The sequence below is a fragment of the Argiope bruennichi genome, chromosome 4 (genome assembly GCF_947563725.1).
Source record: "Argiope bruennichi chromosome 4, qqArgBrue1.1, whole genome shotgun sequence".
In the NCBI taxonomy this organism is placed as follows: Eukaryota; Metazoa; Arthropoda; class Arachnida; order Araneae; family Araneidae; genus Argiope; species Argiope bruennichi.
The window spans coordinates 93,251,067-93,269,272 of record NC_079154.1 but is presented as its reverse complement, the minus strand read 5'-3'; the positions used below and the strand labels follow the sequence as shown (position 1 = coordinate 93,269,272).

Below are 18,206 nucleotides of genomic sequence, written 5' to 3'. Positions count from 1 at the left end.
TTAGAATTTTTCAAATTTAATCGTATTTGCCATTATCAAAATCTTTTGTATAGATAATGAAAGTTGGCTAATGTAGTTAATATGTCTTTAAAATGGGAGATCTTTAAAATTAATATTAAAATAGTAAATTGTGAATAATAATAATAATAAATAAAAATACAGTAATATTTATTCAAATTCTAAATACTATTGATAAGAAGTTAAAAAACAAATTTATTATAAACATAGTTTTTTGAAATATTGTTGCTTTACTTTCATAATGTTAAACTTATTTTGTGAATAAATATCATTTAGTCACAAGATGAAATTCAGATAAATGGAATAGTTTTATCATTGGATAGTTTTATCAGCTCTTAAAGGTTAGAATGAAGAAATGCTTGTTTAAAAGTATAATCAATTAAAAGTAGTTACTAATTTCACTTTGGAATGTTGATGGTTCATGTAATCTTTTAAATTATTCTTGCCAAATACACCTACCTCCTCTAGTTGGGTACTCTAGCCTTGATGGAGCCAAGTTAGAAGAACTTTGAAACTTGCTTAATTTCTTTTAGATCAATATAGTTAATGTTTACTGATAAGTCAGCATATTATGTCTTAAATTTCTAGTTTGTTTATGAAATCTATAATATTCTTTTTAACATAATTTAAATATGAATAAATTGAATGAAATGGAATTTAAATGAGTTATAATTTTTTAATTATTGAATCTAGTACCGTTCCAGCTACTATTAAATTAGTAAATTATTGCTATATTCAAGTTAATCTATTTTTACATTTTCTTAGTAAGATTTTATTTATTTTTTATTTTATTTTTATTTATTTATTTTTGTCATACATTTCTTAATTTAATGATGTACTGCTGAATTGTTAAAAAATGTCTGATAACTTTAAACATACTAATGTTAAATCATTCCTCCAACTTTAACATTTGTACCCAATTGTTTAATTGTTGTATTTTAAAATTTTTACCCAAATGTTAAAATATCATATATATTTTTTGAAAATTTTATTTGACAGTAATTAAAGATTCAAAATATGGCATAAAATCATTAAGGTATTTTACATGAGCAATGCATTACTAAATTACTTTCTATCACCATTTTGTCTATTCTAAAATTAGTTTTATATATTGAATGCTTTATATGAAAGATAAATTTGATATATTGTATTTCTTCAAATGTGTCCTATTAAATAAATCTGGAATTATATACACTACTTTATATGTGTGATTGTAATTTCTGACCTACTTTATAATAACTAACACCATTATAAATTTATATTTGATATTATCATTGGTGACAATAATAAACTTTATATATGCTTTATTCCTTTTTGCAGTCGAGGTGTTACTGTCATTATGGAACACAATGCAGAGCGTGGAACTGCTCAAGCTCAGAGATTACAAATTTCATTTGAACATCGAGGAGCAGTTGTGACAGCTATGCAGTGGAATGTATCATCATCGAAACTATACATTGGAGATGATAAAGGAAGAGTTTCTGTTATAAGTGTTTCAACTTCAAGGGCAAGTAACAGAATTTTGCATCATTCAGTCTTTTCCCTTTTTAGAATTTTATTTTTATTAATGTAGTTAGAGAATAAAAGTGGACTTGATTCATTTATATCATTCAAATATACTTTCTGAAAATGTCATTTTGTTGTCACTTTAGAGTATAGATTAATATGACTTTTCAAGCATTACACCTTTTTGTATACAAATATGACATTATACAGGGGATTATATTTGAACTTTAAGAATTTTTATGTATTAACTCATTTGAATAAGCATTTAACTAAAATCATTATTTGTGTTAAGGTTTTTATTTTAAAACTACCTGATATATATTTTCAAATTGTTTTTTATATATAAATTTATTTTAATATTTCATAGCAAGTTATGATTATTTTTTTGTTATGTTTGATATTTAGACTAGAAATATCTTTCAAGTTCCAACAACAACCCTCATGAAATTGGATTCAAAAGTAGTGCAGTTAGATTTTGCTCAAGATCATTTATTGGTCTCTACTCTTACTAGATGTCATCTTTGTGATACAAACAAGTATGTAAAAAAAAAAAAAATCTCATATTCAAAGAATTGAATGTTAAAATAATTATGCTTATTTTTACTGTGAAAAACTTTGGAAGCTAAGCAATTAAACTGATGAGTGCAAAAATTATGCTAATTAATTTTTACAGATATTTTTCAAATTTATACAAAAACTGCAAAAAAAAAAAAAAAATCTGAACTAATATTGTTGAAAATTGCACGATGTCAATGTCATATCCTAGAAAAGAAATATATTTTAATATTATTGTATGATTGAATGATAGTGTGCATGTATTTTGGTGCATTTTAAAGAAAATTCGTGTAAACATTGGGAAAATATTCAAAATTTTATTTCTGTCTGAAATTGAGTTTTTAATAAAAATGAATATTAGTTGCATCAGACCATTTTTGGATCTTGCACTTTTTAAAAAAACTGCTCATTGCATGCCATATAATTTTTAAACCAATTTTTATTTTTAATAAGCTATTAAAATTTTGTAAAAAAAAATTATAGAAAAATTTAAGGAATTTTTATGGTAACTGATTGCAATATTTCCATAATATAGTAATAGTAGCATCAATGATAAAATAAATTTTTCTATTTAAGAAACATAATTTTTTTTAATATTAAAAATAACTATTTAATTAAATGTCACAAATTCACCGAGATTTTTTTTATACTTTATGATATATGTGAAGAAAATTTAAAGGAAATCTGTCTAGTAGTTTAGCTTTTTATGTATAATATTAGTAATTTATAAATTTTTAAAAATATTAATTATGTATGAATTTTTCATTTAAATCTATAGTGTTAATTTTTAAAAAGTTTATCTGTTATTTCTGCATTGCATCTGCATCTGTGAAAATTTGACTGCATTATTTACTATCTATATATTTTAGATCTCTTTGTTTTGGGGCATGATTATTAACTAAATTTTTCCAAAATCTTTATTTTAATGGGTTTTTTCCCCCTCTTTCTCTCATTTAGAGAATTATTTATGACTATTGGGAAAAAACTTAGAGATGGTGAATATGGAGCTTGTTTTTACCCCGGAGTGAGGTCTGTTGATCCATGTACTATATATTCTGCCCGTCCAGGCTCAAGATTATGGGAGGTAATATTACTTACTCATTTGTGTATTTAGTGTTTGCATTGATGTTAAAAATCTATTAGAAATGACAAGCATTCATTTATTTTGATTTTTTAAAACTCTAATACTGCATATTTCTATTTCTTTTATTATTCCCATTCATTCTAAATATTCACTTGCATTTTTATTTCTAAATAACACAAATAAAAAAAAAGTAAGTTATTATTTATATTATGTAAATAAGCAAAAAATAATAATTTAAGCACCATGTTTATTTTTGGGCTTTTTTTTTTTTTCTGTATGAAAAAGTTTGCTTAAGCTAATAAATCTTACAGGCTTACCTAATGCTTACATTTAATTGCTTTTCTAGGTTATTTTTACTGAGTGTATACATTTAAAAAAATTGGATGCATATTTTATATTCTTTAAGATAGTGTCAAGAATCACATGAAACCACTTTAATTGATTTTATTTTTAATATTGTTTTGCATAACTTTGTGGTGGTGATATTTTTAAATTTAATTCTAATTTGATTTTCTTATATCACACAAACTGTAACTTTTGTTTTGCTTTATATTTCTGATTGTTATTACTGTCATATTATTGCTACTTTATCAGAGGACTGTTATTTGTAACAAAGATTTTACTCCAACAAGAAGAAATAATTAGTTGAAACTTAAAATATGTTTGAGCATTTTTATATTTTAAACTCCCCACACATATACTATCTCTCTCAATTTCTTTCATGTGTGTGGACAATTACTAAATAGTAGATTGTGGATGAAGTAAATAACCCACTTTCAAAAATATTCACTGAAATTTATAAACATAAAACTTTTACATTTATTTCATAAAAATAAATTTGATAGCAATTTTATTAACTTTTAAAGAACAAAATTCATTCCCTTAGTTGCATAGTTTTATTTAAATTGCATAACTAATTCTTTGGATAATGGAAATATGCACATTCAAAAAAAAAAAAAAAAAAAAAAGATCTTTGTTGCTAAAACTTTTACTTAAAAATTGAGTACTAATTTGGATTGTTTTTGACAGTCACTTCTGAAACTTTTGGTATGTAAAATTTTCATATGATTTTGATATTCTTAAGAAAATTATTTATGGCATTTTTTATTGTTGGCGAAACTAATTTCATTGTTTCACCAAATATTTAAGTTGCATGTTTCGTTCTACTAAATATATGTAATTTAAATCTTATATTGATTATTATACAAGACTGTTGAGGCAATCCATTTTTATTGCTTCACCAGATTGTCTGGTATTTTTAAACGATTTTTTTTTCAGTGTTAATCTATTTTTTTACTGCAGTTCTGTTCTCTTTGGAACTTGTATTTTTCAGTTATTTTAAGTTATGCTCTATAATTAACTTAGTTATCCAAATAATGCGCTTTTCGTTGTAATCTGAATTAGATTTATGATGACTGAAATAAAAATCATGTCTTAAATCTTTCATTTTTTCATAAAATAATCTCATCTAATCTTTTTTTGCAACTAAACATGAAGTTCTAAATCATTTGATTAAAAAAAATGAACATTTCATTTATTTATTTGTTGCATCAAAATTTAGCTCAAATATTTCAGCATTTCCTGTACTTTTTTAAAGCATGTATTCCATACTTTGCAATTAATTATTTGTGTTTTTGCAGCTTATATTAGTTTTCCAACTTTACATAAATTACAAAATTTAAACTTAGTTGACATAATTAAATTAATATGACAAGTTAGCCAATGGTCAGCTTGACTGGTCTACATCGTCAGCTTAGCTAAGATATTGTGTCAATGCTACATTTTAATTTTACTTGTGTAAATGGGCAGTAAAATGCATATAATTAACATAGTAAATCCATTATGTTTGTTAGAATTTGTTGTATTAAACTATTCTTGTGTTGAAAAATTAATATATATTTTAAGATTGGATTATTTTTAATAGTAACCATCTGAAATTTGAAAGTATTAATCATAACTATCAACAAAAATGTTATAATTTAAATGCATTAAAAGTGTTAATTTTTCTTTTATATTTAATAGGTAGATATAAAAGGAAATGTATGTTGTACTCATCAATTCAAAGCAGCATTGGCTATAAAACCAGAAAAATTATATACTTTTAGGTAAATATTGTCCTAAATTCCTTTAACTATATATTCATAATCTTCATTTAATATCATTACTTTATTAATAAAAATTAATAATTAAAATAAAAGTTAATAATAAAAATTACTATTTTTTCAAATTCTTATCTGCATCTTTTAACTTTAGTTTTTATTATATTACATGGGATGCATGGGTTGTGATATTTTCATTCCAGCTTATTTTGTAATCTCCTCTTTGTTTATATAATTTTTAGAAAATCATGTCGATAAACAAAGTAAAAATAAAACTGTTTGATTTAGCAAAAACACTAGTATTTTTCTTTTTAATGATTTTATATTTTTAAACCTTACTGGGGATATGGCCTTCTCAGATCCAAGAATAAATGTTATATTAATTTCTTGTCTTGTCATTTTTTTTAACCTTTGGAGAGGTATACATTTTTTTTATTACTGCACATTTTTACATTTTCACTTTATATAGTGGAAATAACAAAAATTACTTTTTGAATATCCAAATTTGTCATTATAATTTATTTACTAAAGCAATACTTTTATTTGTTAATAATAATTTGTTATTGTTTGTTTTCAGAAATGAAATCAGTATAGATGAAGGAGATGAAGAATACAAACCTCAGGCTACAAATTTTCAAAAACTTCTTTTAATATGGCCAAGGTATTATTTTTATTTTATTTTTAGAATAGATTTATTGGTTGACTTGCTTAATTATCTCTGATTACATATCAATAATAAAATCTCTTGCATTATTTTATTCTAATACCTTACATTTGGGATTCATTTGTCTTTATCCTTAATAAAGATTTATCAATTTTATATAGTTATTACATAGTTTTTTAAAACTAAATTGAAGATCCAGTTATAAAAAATTTCTCTTTCTCTGTCATCCTTGCCTTTTCCAAAATCATATTTACTTGCTCTAAGAATTTACATTGTCATCATTATTATTTGAATATTGATATATTATTATGATATTTAATTTTATTTTGGAAGTGAATTTAAAAAATAAAACTGATGAGACCCTTTGAAGGGCATCAAGACAGTAGCATTCTTGGTATTCCTTTTCAGATTTGTAGTCTGATACCCTCAAATGCTTGTAACTTAATTTGAAATAGAATTCGTAAGCTTTTTCCACTTGTGGTTCTCTTTTAGAGTGGAAAATTTTTATCTCATTGGAAAAACAATAAAATATTTGAAAAGAAATTTAATTAAAGTGGTTGTTTAGCTTGCTTTAATGTAATCTTTTAAATCAAGATTTTAAAAAATATTTTCGCTTTTGATTGTTGAAATGAAATTGCAGATGTCTGTGAGAATATCATCACCTAGTATTTTTTTCTGCAACATCACTAGATGTCACAGTTTTACACAAATGCCTATCGTTTACTATTAGTATTTATGTATAATTTTGCTTATATTCTTGAAAACATACCCCAAAAAAATTCATAACTTTTTTTACATCATTTTGTAACTTCTTACAAAGACTTACTTTTGATGTTATATGTAGATAAAGGGTTGTTTTGTTTTAGAACATGGTTTTTGAATGATTAATTATGATCTTTTCTACGACACTATTGAAATTTGATTTGCAAATCTCAGCAATAATAATTGTAAATTTTATCATATGTATATAATTCTTTTTAAGTTATATCTCATTTCAATATTGTTGAATATCTGATGCCAACAGTATTGAATGAATAGAATATAATGAAATATAGAATAAAATAATCAGTGCCCTTACAACACTATTAAAAATAAGAGAAAGTCATTTTTTTAAAAGTAAATTCTTATTTAGTTAGAAATTGCACATAAAGTGGCAAAAAATTTGTGTCCTTATGTAATGGTATAAGATTTTAGATTATTTATATATGGAAAACTTCTATGTTCTTTTGCCTTATAAAATCCAATTAAATAAAATCATTCTCTATTTTTTTACTGAAATATTATGACAAGAGATGATTTTAAATTCTTTAAAGTTACCAAACCTCTTTTAAAAATTTCATTTTTATAAAACAAGAGTTCTGCTTTATAGAAGAATGTGCATCTTTCTAAGTTCATCTTTTTAGAAATTTTAATGGGAGGTGTAAAAAGTTCAAATTAAGCATTCAGCATGACAAGAATTTTCAGAAATATCAAAATGCATACTAAAAAATGCATTTTCTATGTAAATTTAATTTTAATTTGAGGTTGCAGTGAAGAGAAACTCATGGTGTTGTGCAGATGAAAACACCGACATTTGGGAATCATATTTTATTGAGACTACTTCTAAATTTCACATCACAAGGCACACAAAACATCAAATTACACACACATACTTAACATGGAAGAATAAAATATCACATAGTTTCAAGTTGGCTGGCAAACTATCACAGAGTAATGATGTCTTACTTACTAACTGAAAGGCATCATGGAAACTATATAAATATTCCATCTCAAAATGCTGTCTAGGGGCAGGTGTAGAGAATAGATACAATATATATATATATAGTATGTATATATATTTATAAGTATGAAAAAATGTAGTTCAAGTATAAAATTACTTTGTTGGCTACCTTTGGTTTGGGGAAGGAAAAAAAAATTCTTTTAGCCTTAAAATTACTGTGTATGTCATGAATAAATAATTAATTATTTGTAATGTTATATTAGCACGGAAGATTCGCCATTTGTATTTACCTGGAACAATCAAAGAGTTTTCATTTTTGATCCAAAACGAGCTGAAGTTATTCTATGGAATGAAGATATTAAAGGTATTGCATCTTTTTTTTCTTAATTTTAAGCTGCTTTTTTTCAAGAAAGAGAGATAACTAAATTTTAAAATTCTTGATTGTCATTGCACATTATAATGCAAATAATTAATCATATAGATTCATACTATCTTAAATACTAAAAAAACAAATTATAATTTATGCACTAATATCGAATACTAAATAATCATTTGGCTTGATTAAAAATGATGATAAAAAAAGAAGCAAATTTTCAAGATAAAATCATAAAAGCTGCTTTTTTTACCTGATAAAGTCTTGAATAATAATTACCCCTATATAGACAACTTATTTAGTGCAATGCTCTGCTAAATGATTCTGTAAAATCATTTATAAATAAGTGTAAAAAGTCATTTATTATGTAGTTCATTTTTATAATTAATTCTTTAGATAGGTATTTTCATTCTTTAACTTGCATAATTCTTGAATTATTCAATTTTGATAAATATTTTCTTATTTGTAACATTTTGATTTTTATCATTACTGAAACCATATATATTTGTTAACATATTCATGTTGAATAATTAAGATTATCTTATTAGATAGAAAGGGGAAAGGTAATTTAATTTCTGTTTGTATATAAATTTGTATTTTTATATAACTTTACTATAAATAGTTTTAAAATTTTAAGTGAATCTATGGCATTAAGGACTCAGCTTGAAGAGATTTTCACAGAATTTTATGTGGAGTGTTAACTAGATGTAGGGAATTATAAAGATAGAGAGAGAATAGTATTAATGGCACATGCATATAAATTATGCTAACTGCTGATGAGAGGAAGCATCATGTTCTCTCTGTATTTATGTGCCATATGCAAGTTTATTTTTATATTGTAGCATGAAGAAAAAAAAGGTTTGATTTAATGATGTTTATTTATTGAATATGGCATTATCTTTTAATATACTTTTTGCTATGTATTTTTCATATAATTTTTTCAAAATCTATGAAATGTTTTTAAAAACTGTGAAAGACACCAACTAAAGAAATTAGAATGAACTAAAAATAAGTTATTATTTAAGATGTTATTCTGGTTGAATTTGAACTAAAATGTTAACATCTTCATTAACAATTAAAATAATCAAAAAAATTATGGTTTAATGTTTGTGACATTCAGTATTTAACCAAAATTTCATTTTAGTCATGTGGAGTTATGGATCATGTAAGAATGCATGGATGTTTTTTTTTTAATTTATTTTTAAGAGGAAAAAAATATAAATTCTTATTCTGAATTATATTTGTATAGTGTATCTGTATTTTAGAATATGCTTTTTGTGGCTTTCATAGTTAAAATCAAATGCTGAAAAGTCTTATTATGTGATGACTGGAGTATTAATGAATTTTTAATTAATTTAACCCTAGATGTTTAATCTTGTATGCCATGATAGATTTATCATTTACATTTCTGATATTATAATTTAACATATGCATTATTTATTTTTGGAAATGTCTCTTTCTATGAATAAATGTTGTATTATATATATATATACACAATAGTGTGTGTATATGCATGTATGTATCAGATAAAAAAATAAAAAAAAAGATAAATCAGAAAGATGCATTATATTAATAAGTATTCAAAATAAATATAACTTATTATTTTGTTTATTTTTGTGATATATAATCAATGAAATTGAAACTTGATTTATATATATATATATTTCTAGGTGTTAAAGATGCCAAATGTCTAAAAACTGATGTATTTGTACATTTTATGGATGGACGATTTGCCAAATATACTTTGATGACTGTTGAACAAGGTATCTGTCGATTATATCAACAGGGGCTAGCAATTCATGGAGCTCAATTACTTTTACTTAAAAAGTCATCTTTATGTTCCTCAAGATTAAATATTTATGTTCCTGCTTCTTTTATTGTTGACATGTTACAGAAAGCTTCAGAGATGGGAAAATCATGCTTATTTTCTGGACTTACATCTGTTCTTAACAGTTTAGGCTTAAGCCCTGACAAACTATCTCAATCTAGTCGGTCAAGTTCAGCAATGTCTGAACCAGTTCGACTCAATTCTGGAATTTATGTTGTTAATAAATTGATCAGAGATGCAGATGATGAAGCTTCTTCACCTGTTTGTCTGAGTAGATGGCGTTCTGCATCTCCTGTTTATCGACATAACAGCCGATCACCTCATTCAAGTCCTTCAAGATCAAGTGACCGCACATCATACAGCCCTAAAAGTCAAAGATCAATAACTATGCGAGATTCTAAAACTAAATCATTTGGTACCATAAAAACTCCTGATAGCACTGATTCTGGTACTTCAGGTAGAGTATCAGAAATGAGTGATGGATCACAAAGCAGTCCTTCTTTTAAAGACACTCAAAATAAAGAAAATTGGCAATCATGGACAGAAATGCACAATAACAAAAATAAAAATTCTCATGAAAGTAATATTAATGGCAGTGGTCCTGTAGAGGTGAATAAAAATGAAGAAAATGAAAAAATTAATGTAGAAAATCATGTACACTCGGAAAACAAAAGCTTGCCAACAGTAAATGGAGATGCTTGTAATAATAATGGCTCCAGTTCAATTCCAAGTTTTAGTCTCAATTTACGTGATTTATCAAAACCAAGCAATGTAGATGAAAAAAGAGTTTCTTTTAAAAGCAGCATTTCTGTTAGCTCTGATGAAACAACAACCTCACCAAAGCAACCAAGTGCCGTAGTGAATGGATTAGGAAATGGGACTGATTCTGTATTTTCACCTCAGTATGAGTGCCCGGAGAGCATGTACGATGAATTTAAATATACGAGCATGGGGTTATATGGTTCAATGATGATGATGCCCAATTTAGATATGTCTCTTCTTTTTGGTTCAGAAGCAGATTTTCAAAATATAAAAGACAGGTAAGATTTATATCTTTTAACATTTAGTTACAGAATATTGACTTAAAATAGTTACCCATCTTAGCAATAGTACAGTAAATACATGTTGATAATAAATGTTTTCTTATTTTATATTAGCCACCTTTGGCAACCAATTTATTTGCCTAAATTATTGAATTTTTAGACTATTAAATGATTTATGGAATACATTTTTGAAAAAAGAATCGTTTCTCCATGTTATTTGATATGACTGAAAAATATGAATTCCATATTATAATTTAAAAAGTATATATATTACAAAATAAAAGTAGAAGTGAAAATCTTACTATAGCATGAAGGATTGTCAAAAACAAGTGATTTGTTGCTGTGATGGATAAATTTAAATTCCATCACTAATTTTAAAGCATTTTATAAATAGCATATCGAATTGAATAAAAACAATTTTTAATAAATAGACAAATTCTATAGAAATAAAATTGATATCTTTAAAAAAGTAATTTTATTTTAGTCTTTTAAGATAATACACAGACTATTTTTGTAAGATAATTGTTTTGGAATAAAACAACATTAATTTCTGTATATAAGTCATTACTATTACCCATCTGACAACAGTTAGGTCTTGTGTCTGCACGCACGTGTGTGTGTACACGTATGCATGCATGCTCAATTTAAAATTCTGTTTGAAGCCTATTTCTTGATTTCTTTTGTATCTTCTTTCCTCTGTTTAAATGTACTTTGTAATGACACAGAGAATTATGTCCAGAACAATTTTTGTAGCTGCATTAAGTATTTGAATGAAGTGTTAAATTAAGTATAGTTATAAAAATGTTTAGTGAAGCAGTCTGAAACATTTATATGAAGCTTTTTTTATATTTTGCTATTGCCATTCAACAATAAGTAATGAGAGCAATTTTTGTGCTATGTGCATTAATGCTTTATATCTACAGGGAGATTGTTTCTTGATTTTTTAAATAGTTACATTACAAATTTGTTTATCAAATGTTATAAATCTTTTTACAACTGAAGTAAATTTAAATAGCCATAATTTGATTCATATACATATGAATTGGTGAGCATTTAATTATAGCAATACTTTCGTTTTAACTTTTTTTTTTCTTTCTCAAGTATGCAAACTTCTGTTCAATCCAAAGATTTCATATCTAATTTATTTCTAAAAACACATACACACATATGAAATTTAAGTGACAATGAAATTAGGATTTTGAAAATATTGTTTTAAACAGTTACTGATACATTTTTTATAGTTATTACTGTAACATTGCAATTAATTCATTATAACAGATGTAGGAGCGTTTAAATTTGAATAATTTTTTTAAGTGTTTAGATTTGTTTATTTTCACTATAAAAAGTACATTTGGTTTTGTAGACCTCTTATACTATTTTACAACAGACACATCTATAAAATGGCTTAGTATTTCCTCATCAGCATCAGGACATTACTAAATATAATCAGGTGTATCATATTATTAAGATTTGTGATTTAAAATTTGATTTCATTATAAAATGTAAAATTTATAATTATATGAAATATTTTTTTTCTTTGTCATTAGTAAATTCTAAATAACTTTAAATATTTTACTGGTGGCAAAGAAAACAAGCTAGAATAAATCTTAACTAAACTGTTTATATCTATTAAATATGTTAAGGTCAATTGTTGAAATTAAAATGAATCAAAGTAGAATTTGTATCAATATATATTAGCTAATTAATCAAATCGATGATGGATGATTTTTTATCAGCAATAATAATTAGTGTTACAGTATTTTTTACAGAATAGTGATAGGGGATTGCAAATTATCACATAGTTTTTACAATTAAATTGTCTGTTTATTTTTTAGCTTGGCTAATAAATTTTCCTCTGGAAAGAATATCATAATGAGAAACTTAAAAGGTTTAGAGCAAAGGATATTACAAGAATCTAAACCAGAACTTCTAGATGTGAAGCCTAAAAGCTCTGAAAGTGCAACATCTCCTGGTTCTCATTCTGGTAATATATTTTTATTATTTGATACAACCTTATGTTAAGAATATGTATTAATGTAGAGTTTGTCTTATCATGAATTTTTAATCTTAATTTTCAATTTTGAGAAATGCAAAATAAATGAATGAGAAGTGGAATACAATAACTTATTTTTGAATTTATTAAAAGTTCTTGTAAAATTAATAAATAATGTTCCTATTTTTTTAAATGGATTTTTGGTTGGATTTTTTTTCTTGTTATTATTGTATGTTATCTTTTTCTATTAATAAAAGATAATGTGCCAATATTCTACTTGATAGACTGAACTGGAACTACAAATTTTGTATATACTTTAGAAGATGGAAATGTGCACCTCAGAATTTTTGTTATTTTTAAATTTTAAATTTTATGCAATATTTTGATTTTTTTTTTCCCATGAACATTTCCATAAATATTATTGTGCAAAATTAGTTTTTACGCCATTTAAAAATTTTTTAAAAAAATGTCTTTTGAATAATACTTAGTTGCTATTTTATCTTGAATATTGACAAATATTTAAAAATATTTTTTTAGTGTAATATTCAACAATATTATCATTTTTGCATTACATTTCAAATCATTTCCATCTTTTCATGAAATATCCAGTTATACTATTCATATTCTTAAAATTAATCTGATAAATAATTAAAATATATTAACTGATTTTTATTAAGATATTATCTATGTTATTATTTATGTAAAAGTATTATCTATGTATATTATTCTTCAAATTTCTTTATAGAAATTGAAACAGAAAAAAGTTCATCAGAATTTCATTCTATTGATAGACAATTTTGGTCATTTCTTCCCAATATTGATTTAAGTGAACTTCTTGAAATATCTAAAAGTACTTGGTGAGTATACAAATATATTCCTTAAGAGGAATTTTTATTTATTTAATTTTATATTGTAAGAAAATATCCTTTTATATTTTATTTTGTATGCATAGTATTTTTTAACCTCTCTTTGAATGCATTTTAAAGGAAAGAACTGTTTTTATCATTCTGGTAAAATAGTAAATGCTTTTGTTTTTCCAGGTTATTAACAAGAGATGTAAATATATTATGTGATAAAGAAAAAGTGTCCCAACGTTTAGAAAAATGGGTAAATTCCCTTCATTCTGCACAAATGAATGTTATCCAAGCTGTCTTAACATTTCTTCAGAACTATCAAAATCCAGGAAGTCATTCTTATAAAGATGATGATACATTAAGGAGTATCTGTAGTCAAATAACTAGTCAAGATTCTTCTCCAAGTGAGAATTGTGAAATTAGTGAACGCTTAGATCAAGAAGATCCATCTGTCTCTGATTCAAAATCATATGATGATGATAAACATTTAGAATCCACTCATTCTCTTAATGTGGAAATTTCTGATTCTAGCACCTTGAGAACAGAAAGTATCCTAGGAAAGCTTGTAAACTTAGAAGATTTTGTATTTGTTTACAATCCATTTAAATTATCATTAGAAGATCATCGTATTTTAGCTGAACTAACAATGATGTGTTTCCAAATGAAAATCTTGGGTAACATTCATGAAGTGAAAGAAGTATGTTCTGCTATTCTAAAAGTAAAAGAAAAGATAGAAGAGCTTCAGAAAAGTGGTGACAAGAAAGAACATGACATGACATCATTATCTAATCATGAATTATCTGATAATCTTAGAACAAGTAGTGTTTTAAAACATTCTGAAAGTGCTCAGTCTTTTCACAAACCTCATCTTTCTGCTTATGCTTCCAGTGAGAAACAAATTCAGAAGAAGCCATTATGCAATCAAACAAGTGATCCAGGAAGTAAAATGCCTAATGGAGACATATCGAATGTTGAAGAATGCTCTGCAAAATATTGTGATAGTGTAAATGTGTCTGATGGTAGAGATTCTGAACTTGCATCTTTTCTTCAAAATTATTTCCATTTCTTTGATGTTCAGAGATTACGAGAATATCTAAGTATAGTTGATCAACACTGTTATAAAACTTGGTCTGTGATGTTAGCTGGTGTTGCATTGTTAAATGGGCCTGATGAATTTACTAGAAAATTTAATTCAGATCAAACTGAAGCAGCTGCTAACTGTCTAGAAAGAACTTTTTTTGGTCCAATTTTGATTTCACATCTTTTAAAGTAAGTAAAAATAATAATTGTTTTGCATAGTTATAGTATAATTTAGCTTTACTCTATTATAGATTTTCAGTAATCTAGCACTTAACAAACTAATCCTTGTAATTCAGTGCTTTAAGTAGGGTGAATGGGTAATGTTAAAAGGAAAAGAAATCAAACTTGCAGGTGTCGTTAACCTTTGTATAATATTTACTGTAGACTACTGCTAAATATTTATTATATATGCTATATTTTTATATGCATTAACTACCAAGCATAGGTTTTGCTAATAAAATGCAAGTTTTTATCTTCCCTTTAATAAAGATCATCCAATCTGGCATTTTTGTTAATTTGGCATTCCTATGATCTGATATCTGCCTGGTTATTGGATGCCTACCAAAATATAAACTTTTAATTCTTAATGTTATTAGAGATTTTTTTTAAAAAAAAAATCTTTTCTTTATATCAATGCAAGTTTAAAATTATTGCATTATATTTGTAAAATTTTATATTCATAATAAGATGTGATTTTTAAAAATATATTGATAGTTATTAAGTTTTGATTTTCCTATAGGATTTTCAAAATTAACCCTACCAGAGGTGTAGATTTGTGTTTGCAGAGGAGTTACCATATTACTGCTTTAGATGTTTTATATCTTTCAAAATCATGTGATTCTCATCCTAGACCTTTTCTTGAATATATTTCACGTATTCTCAACTGCCTTCTAGAATCACAAAGGTAAGTGTTGATATTTATTTCTCATTTCTGAATTTTTGAAAATGCATGTTTAGTTAAATTATAGCAGTAGTGAAATCACTTAAATTTTTTAAAAAAAATCTGAAATCACTTAAATTTTTTAAAAAAAATCTGTTTACTTATTTTAGACCCAAAGTGCTAGACAAGTTATTACATCTTCAGGAAGTTAGACTGGAATGGATTAATGGAGCTTTGCAGTCTGAAATTGATGTCTCAGAACACCTGAAGTGCAGTTGCGGATGGCCGAGGTTCATATGTTTGATTATTTAGGTTAATAATGTTTTATATTTTGTGTTGTCATTTCAGCTTAAAATTTTTGATTTCCTTTTCTTGACAATTTGCTGAACTTCTCTTCATAATAAGAAAAATGGGAGTTTTGATTCTGAATGAACATGTATAGTTTTCATTGTTTCATATTTCCATAGTACAAAATTAAAATATTTCTTTAATCAAATATTTAAAATCTGTTAATTTGAAATGATTTTTTTTAGACCTGGATCACATCTTTATCCTTGGAAATCTTCCGATTTATTGTTGCATATAATTTCTACTTCAAAAGATGCAGATGATGAATTCAAAGAAAAATTGTTTTCTTGTGGGTATGTTATATCCTTTTAATTAGTAGGTTTTTGTGTTTTGAAGTGGTATTTAAATCGTAACTATCTGATTTTTCCTCCTGAAAGGTTTTGGCCAGGTTATCTTCTGTTGGTAAAAAAACAGCAACTGAATGACATTCATAGAAAATCAATTATTCAGTTAGGTGATGTTAGTCTTTTAGATGCTGATAATCAACTTGGTAAGTGATTCAGGTTTATCTTAGATATTTCATCAAAAAATCCATTTCTCCCAAATTAATTACATACACTGTACTTATAAATTATTTTGATCAGTATTATTTTTAGCATTGTTTAAGAAAATAACTATTATTTGTAGCATTAAATTATTGTTTATTACAAATTATTATGTAGAAAATACTATAAAATTTAATAATGTTCAATGTAACCTATGTGATATAATGATACTACAAGATAGTTTATGTAGAAATGTAATCCTTGGGAGGATTTATTTTTAAACTTAAAATTTTTTCAGTAATTACAGATTAGGATTTTAGCATTTTTGAAAATATTGCACAAAAAAATATTTCTATTTTAAAATTCAGGATCTTTTCTTAAATGATGACAATTAAGGTTTTTCATAATTTTTTCCCTAAATTTTAGAATAATTTTTTTTTGCATAATTTTTATTGTTTTATTTCATCAATGATATTCAAACCATTATATTTTTTTTTTCATCAAATAATTCTATTAAATTCATTGTTGAAATCTGAAGAAGAAAGTCTGTGTATTATTTGTGCAGTTTACACATGCAGTCATAGTGATCCTCATAATATAAAAGATGGCATTTATTTAGTGTAGGGTTTTCTTAAAGAATTACAAGTTTCATTGTGATGTCATTGGACTCTTCTCAAGTAGAAATTTTCACATGCCCAATAAAATAAACTAGGTGTAAGGCTGTTTAATTAACACCACTTTAATGTCATATTTTGATGCTTTAAAATGCTTTAAGAAAATTGTGAACATCAAGGCCTCCTATAACTTTTGGAAACATTACACTGCAAAATTAAATTTTTCTATTGGCAATTTTTTAAATGATTGAGTTGCTTCGTTTTCATTATTAAATTGAAATTCGAGCAATTTTCATTGCTTTGTCAAAAATATATAATTGCTAGATTTTTCCCATTGTTGAAAGCTAAGAGAGAAAGTTTCTGCTAATTGTATTCACCATTTATATGAGGAATCAGAAATTAACATACATTACCACAAGAAAAGGGGGGGGGGATGAAATAGATTACTCAGACACTTTAGTTATTAATTCCATTTGATGTTAAAGAATTTGGCTTTATCAAGTTCCTTTGTTGAAAGATTCAATAATCTAAGTATTAAAAAAAAAAAAAAGAATTAAACGCAAGCAGCATTCTTGCCAAACTGCTTGGTTGCCTAAGGTAACTAATATCTGATAAAAATACTTGATACATTTAATGAATATTTAATATTTTAATTTTTGTATTCCCATCTCAATTTTTTTTTATTATTATTATTATTCTCTAAAAAAATTATGATGCTATTTTTTTTAATAGGTTATTTGCCTTCCAATTTAGAAGAATGGAAAGAATTTTTAGCTCTTTATGCTCAATCTTGTGTTGCTACAGGAATGGTGACCTGCTTAATATGCAACAAACAGCATAGCACATGCGTAGAATTTCCTCAAACCACTTCTATTAAACCCTGGAATGTCTCATTGCAATGGGAAACTATTTGCAGGGTTGCCTTATTACACCTTGATTCCATCAAAGTATTAGAAATCTTGCAAACTCTAGACATTCCAAATGGAGCTTTTTCATCTGATTTTTATAAATCCGTTATGAGGTGTTTCTTACTGAATAAGCAACAGAGGTAATAATCTTTTA

At 25.3% G+C, this 18,206-nt stretch overlaps 1 protein-coding gene across 2 annotated transcripts in view; it reads left to right on the top strand.

Annotated features, from left to right (window-relative positions):
* Window positions 1–18,206, top strand: part of LOC129966585 (BLOC-2 complex member HPS5-like) — a 33,927-nt gene that overhangs the window by 5,494 nt on the left and 10,227 nt on the right. The window contains exons 5-19 of one of the 2 annotated variants that reach the window (XM_056081060.1): window positions 1,339–1,525; window positions 1,930–2,060; window positions 3,037–3,163; window positions 5,186–5,268; window positions 5,840–5,923; window positions 7,910–8,010; window positions 9,690–10,887; window positions 12,726–12,874; window positions 13,629–13,740; window positions 13,924–15,006; window positions 15,557–15,721; window positions 15,868–15,987; window positions 16,231–16,338; window positions 16,423–16,535; window positions 17,877–18,192. In XM_056081060.1, the coding sequence (XP_055937035.1) occupies window positions 1,339–1,525; window positions 1,930–2,060; window positions 3,037–3,163; window positions 5,186–5,268; window positions 5,840–5,923; window positions 7,910–8,010; window positions 9,690–10,887; window positions 12,726–12,874; window positions 13,629–13,740; window positions 13,924–15,006; window positions 15,557–15,721; window positions 15,868–15,987; window positions 16,231–16,338; window positions 16,423–16,535; window positions 17,877–18,192 (4,077 nt within the window). Of the gene's footprint in view, window positions 1–1,338; window positions 1,526–1,929; window positions 2,061–3,036; window positions 3,164–5,185; window positions 5,269–5,839; window positions 5,924–7,909; window positions 8,011–9,689; window positions 10,888–12,725; window positions 12,875–13,628; window positions 13,741–13,923; window positions 15,007–15,556; window positions 15,722–15,867; window positions 16,010–16,230; window positions 16,339–16,422; window positions 16,536–17,876; window positions 18,193–18,206 lie in introns of those variants that run through there. The other variant, XR_008784274.1, reaches the window with a different exon arrangement.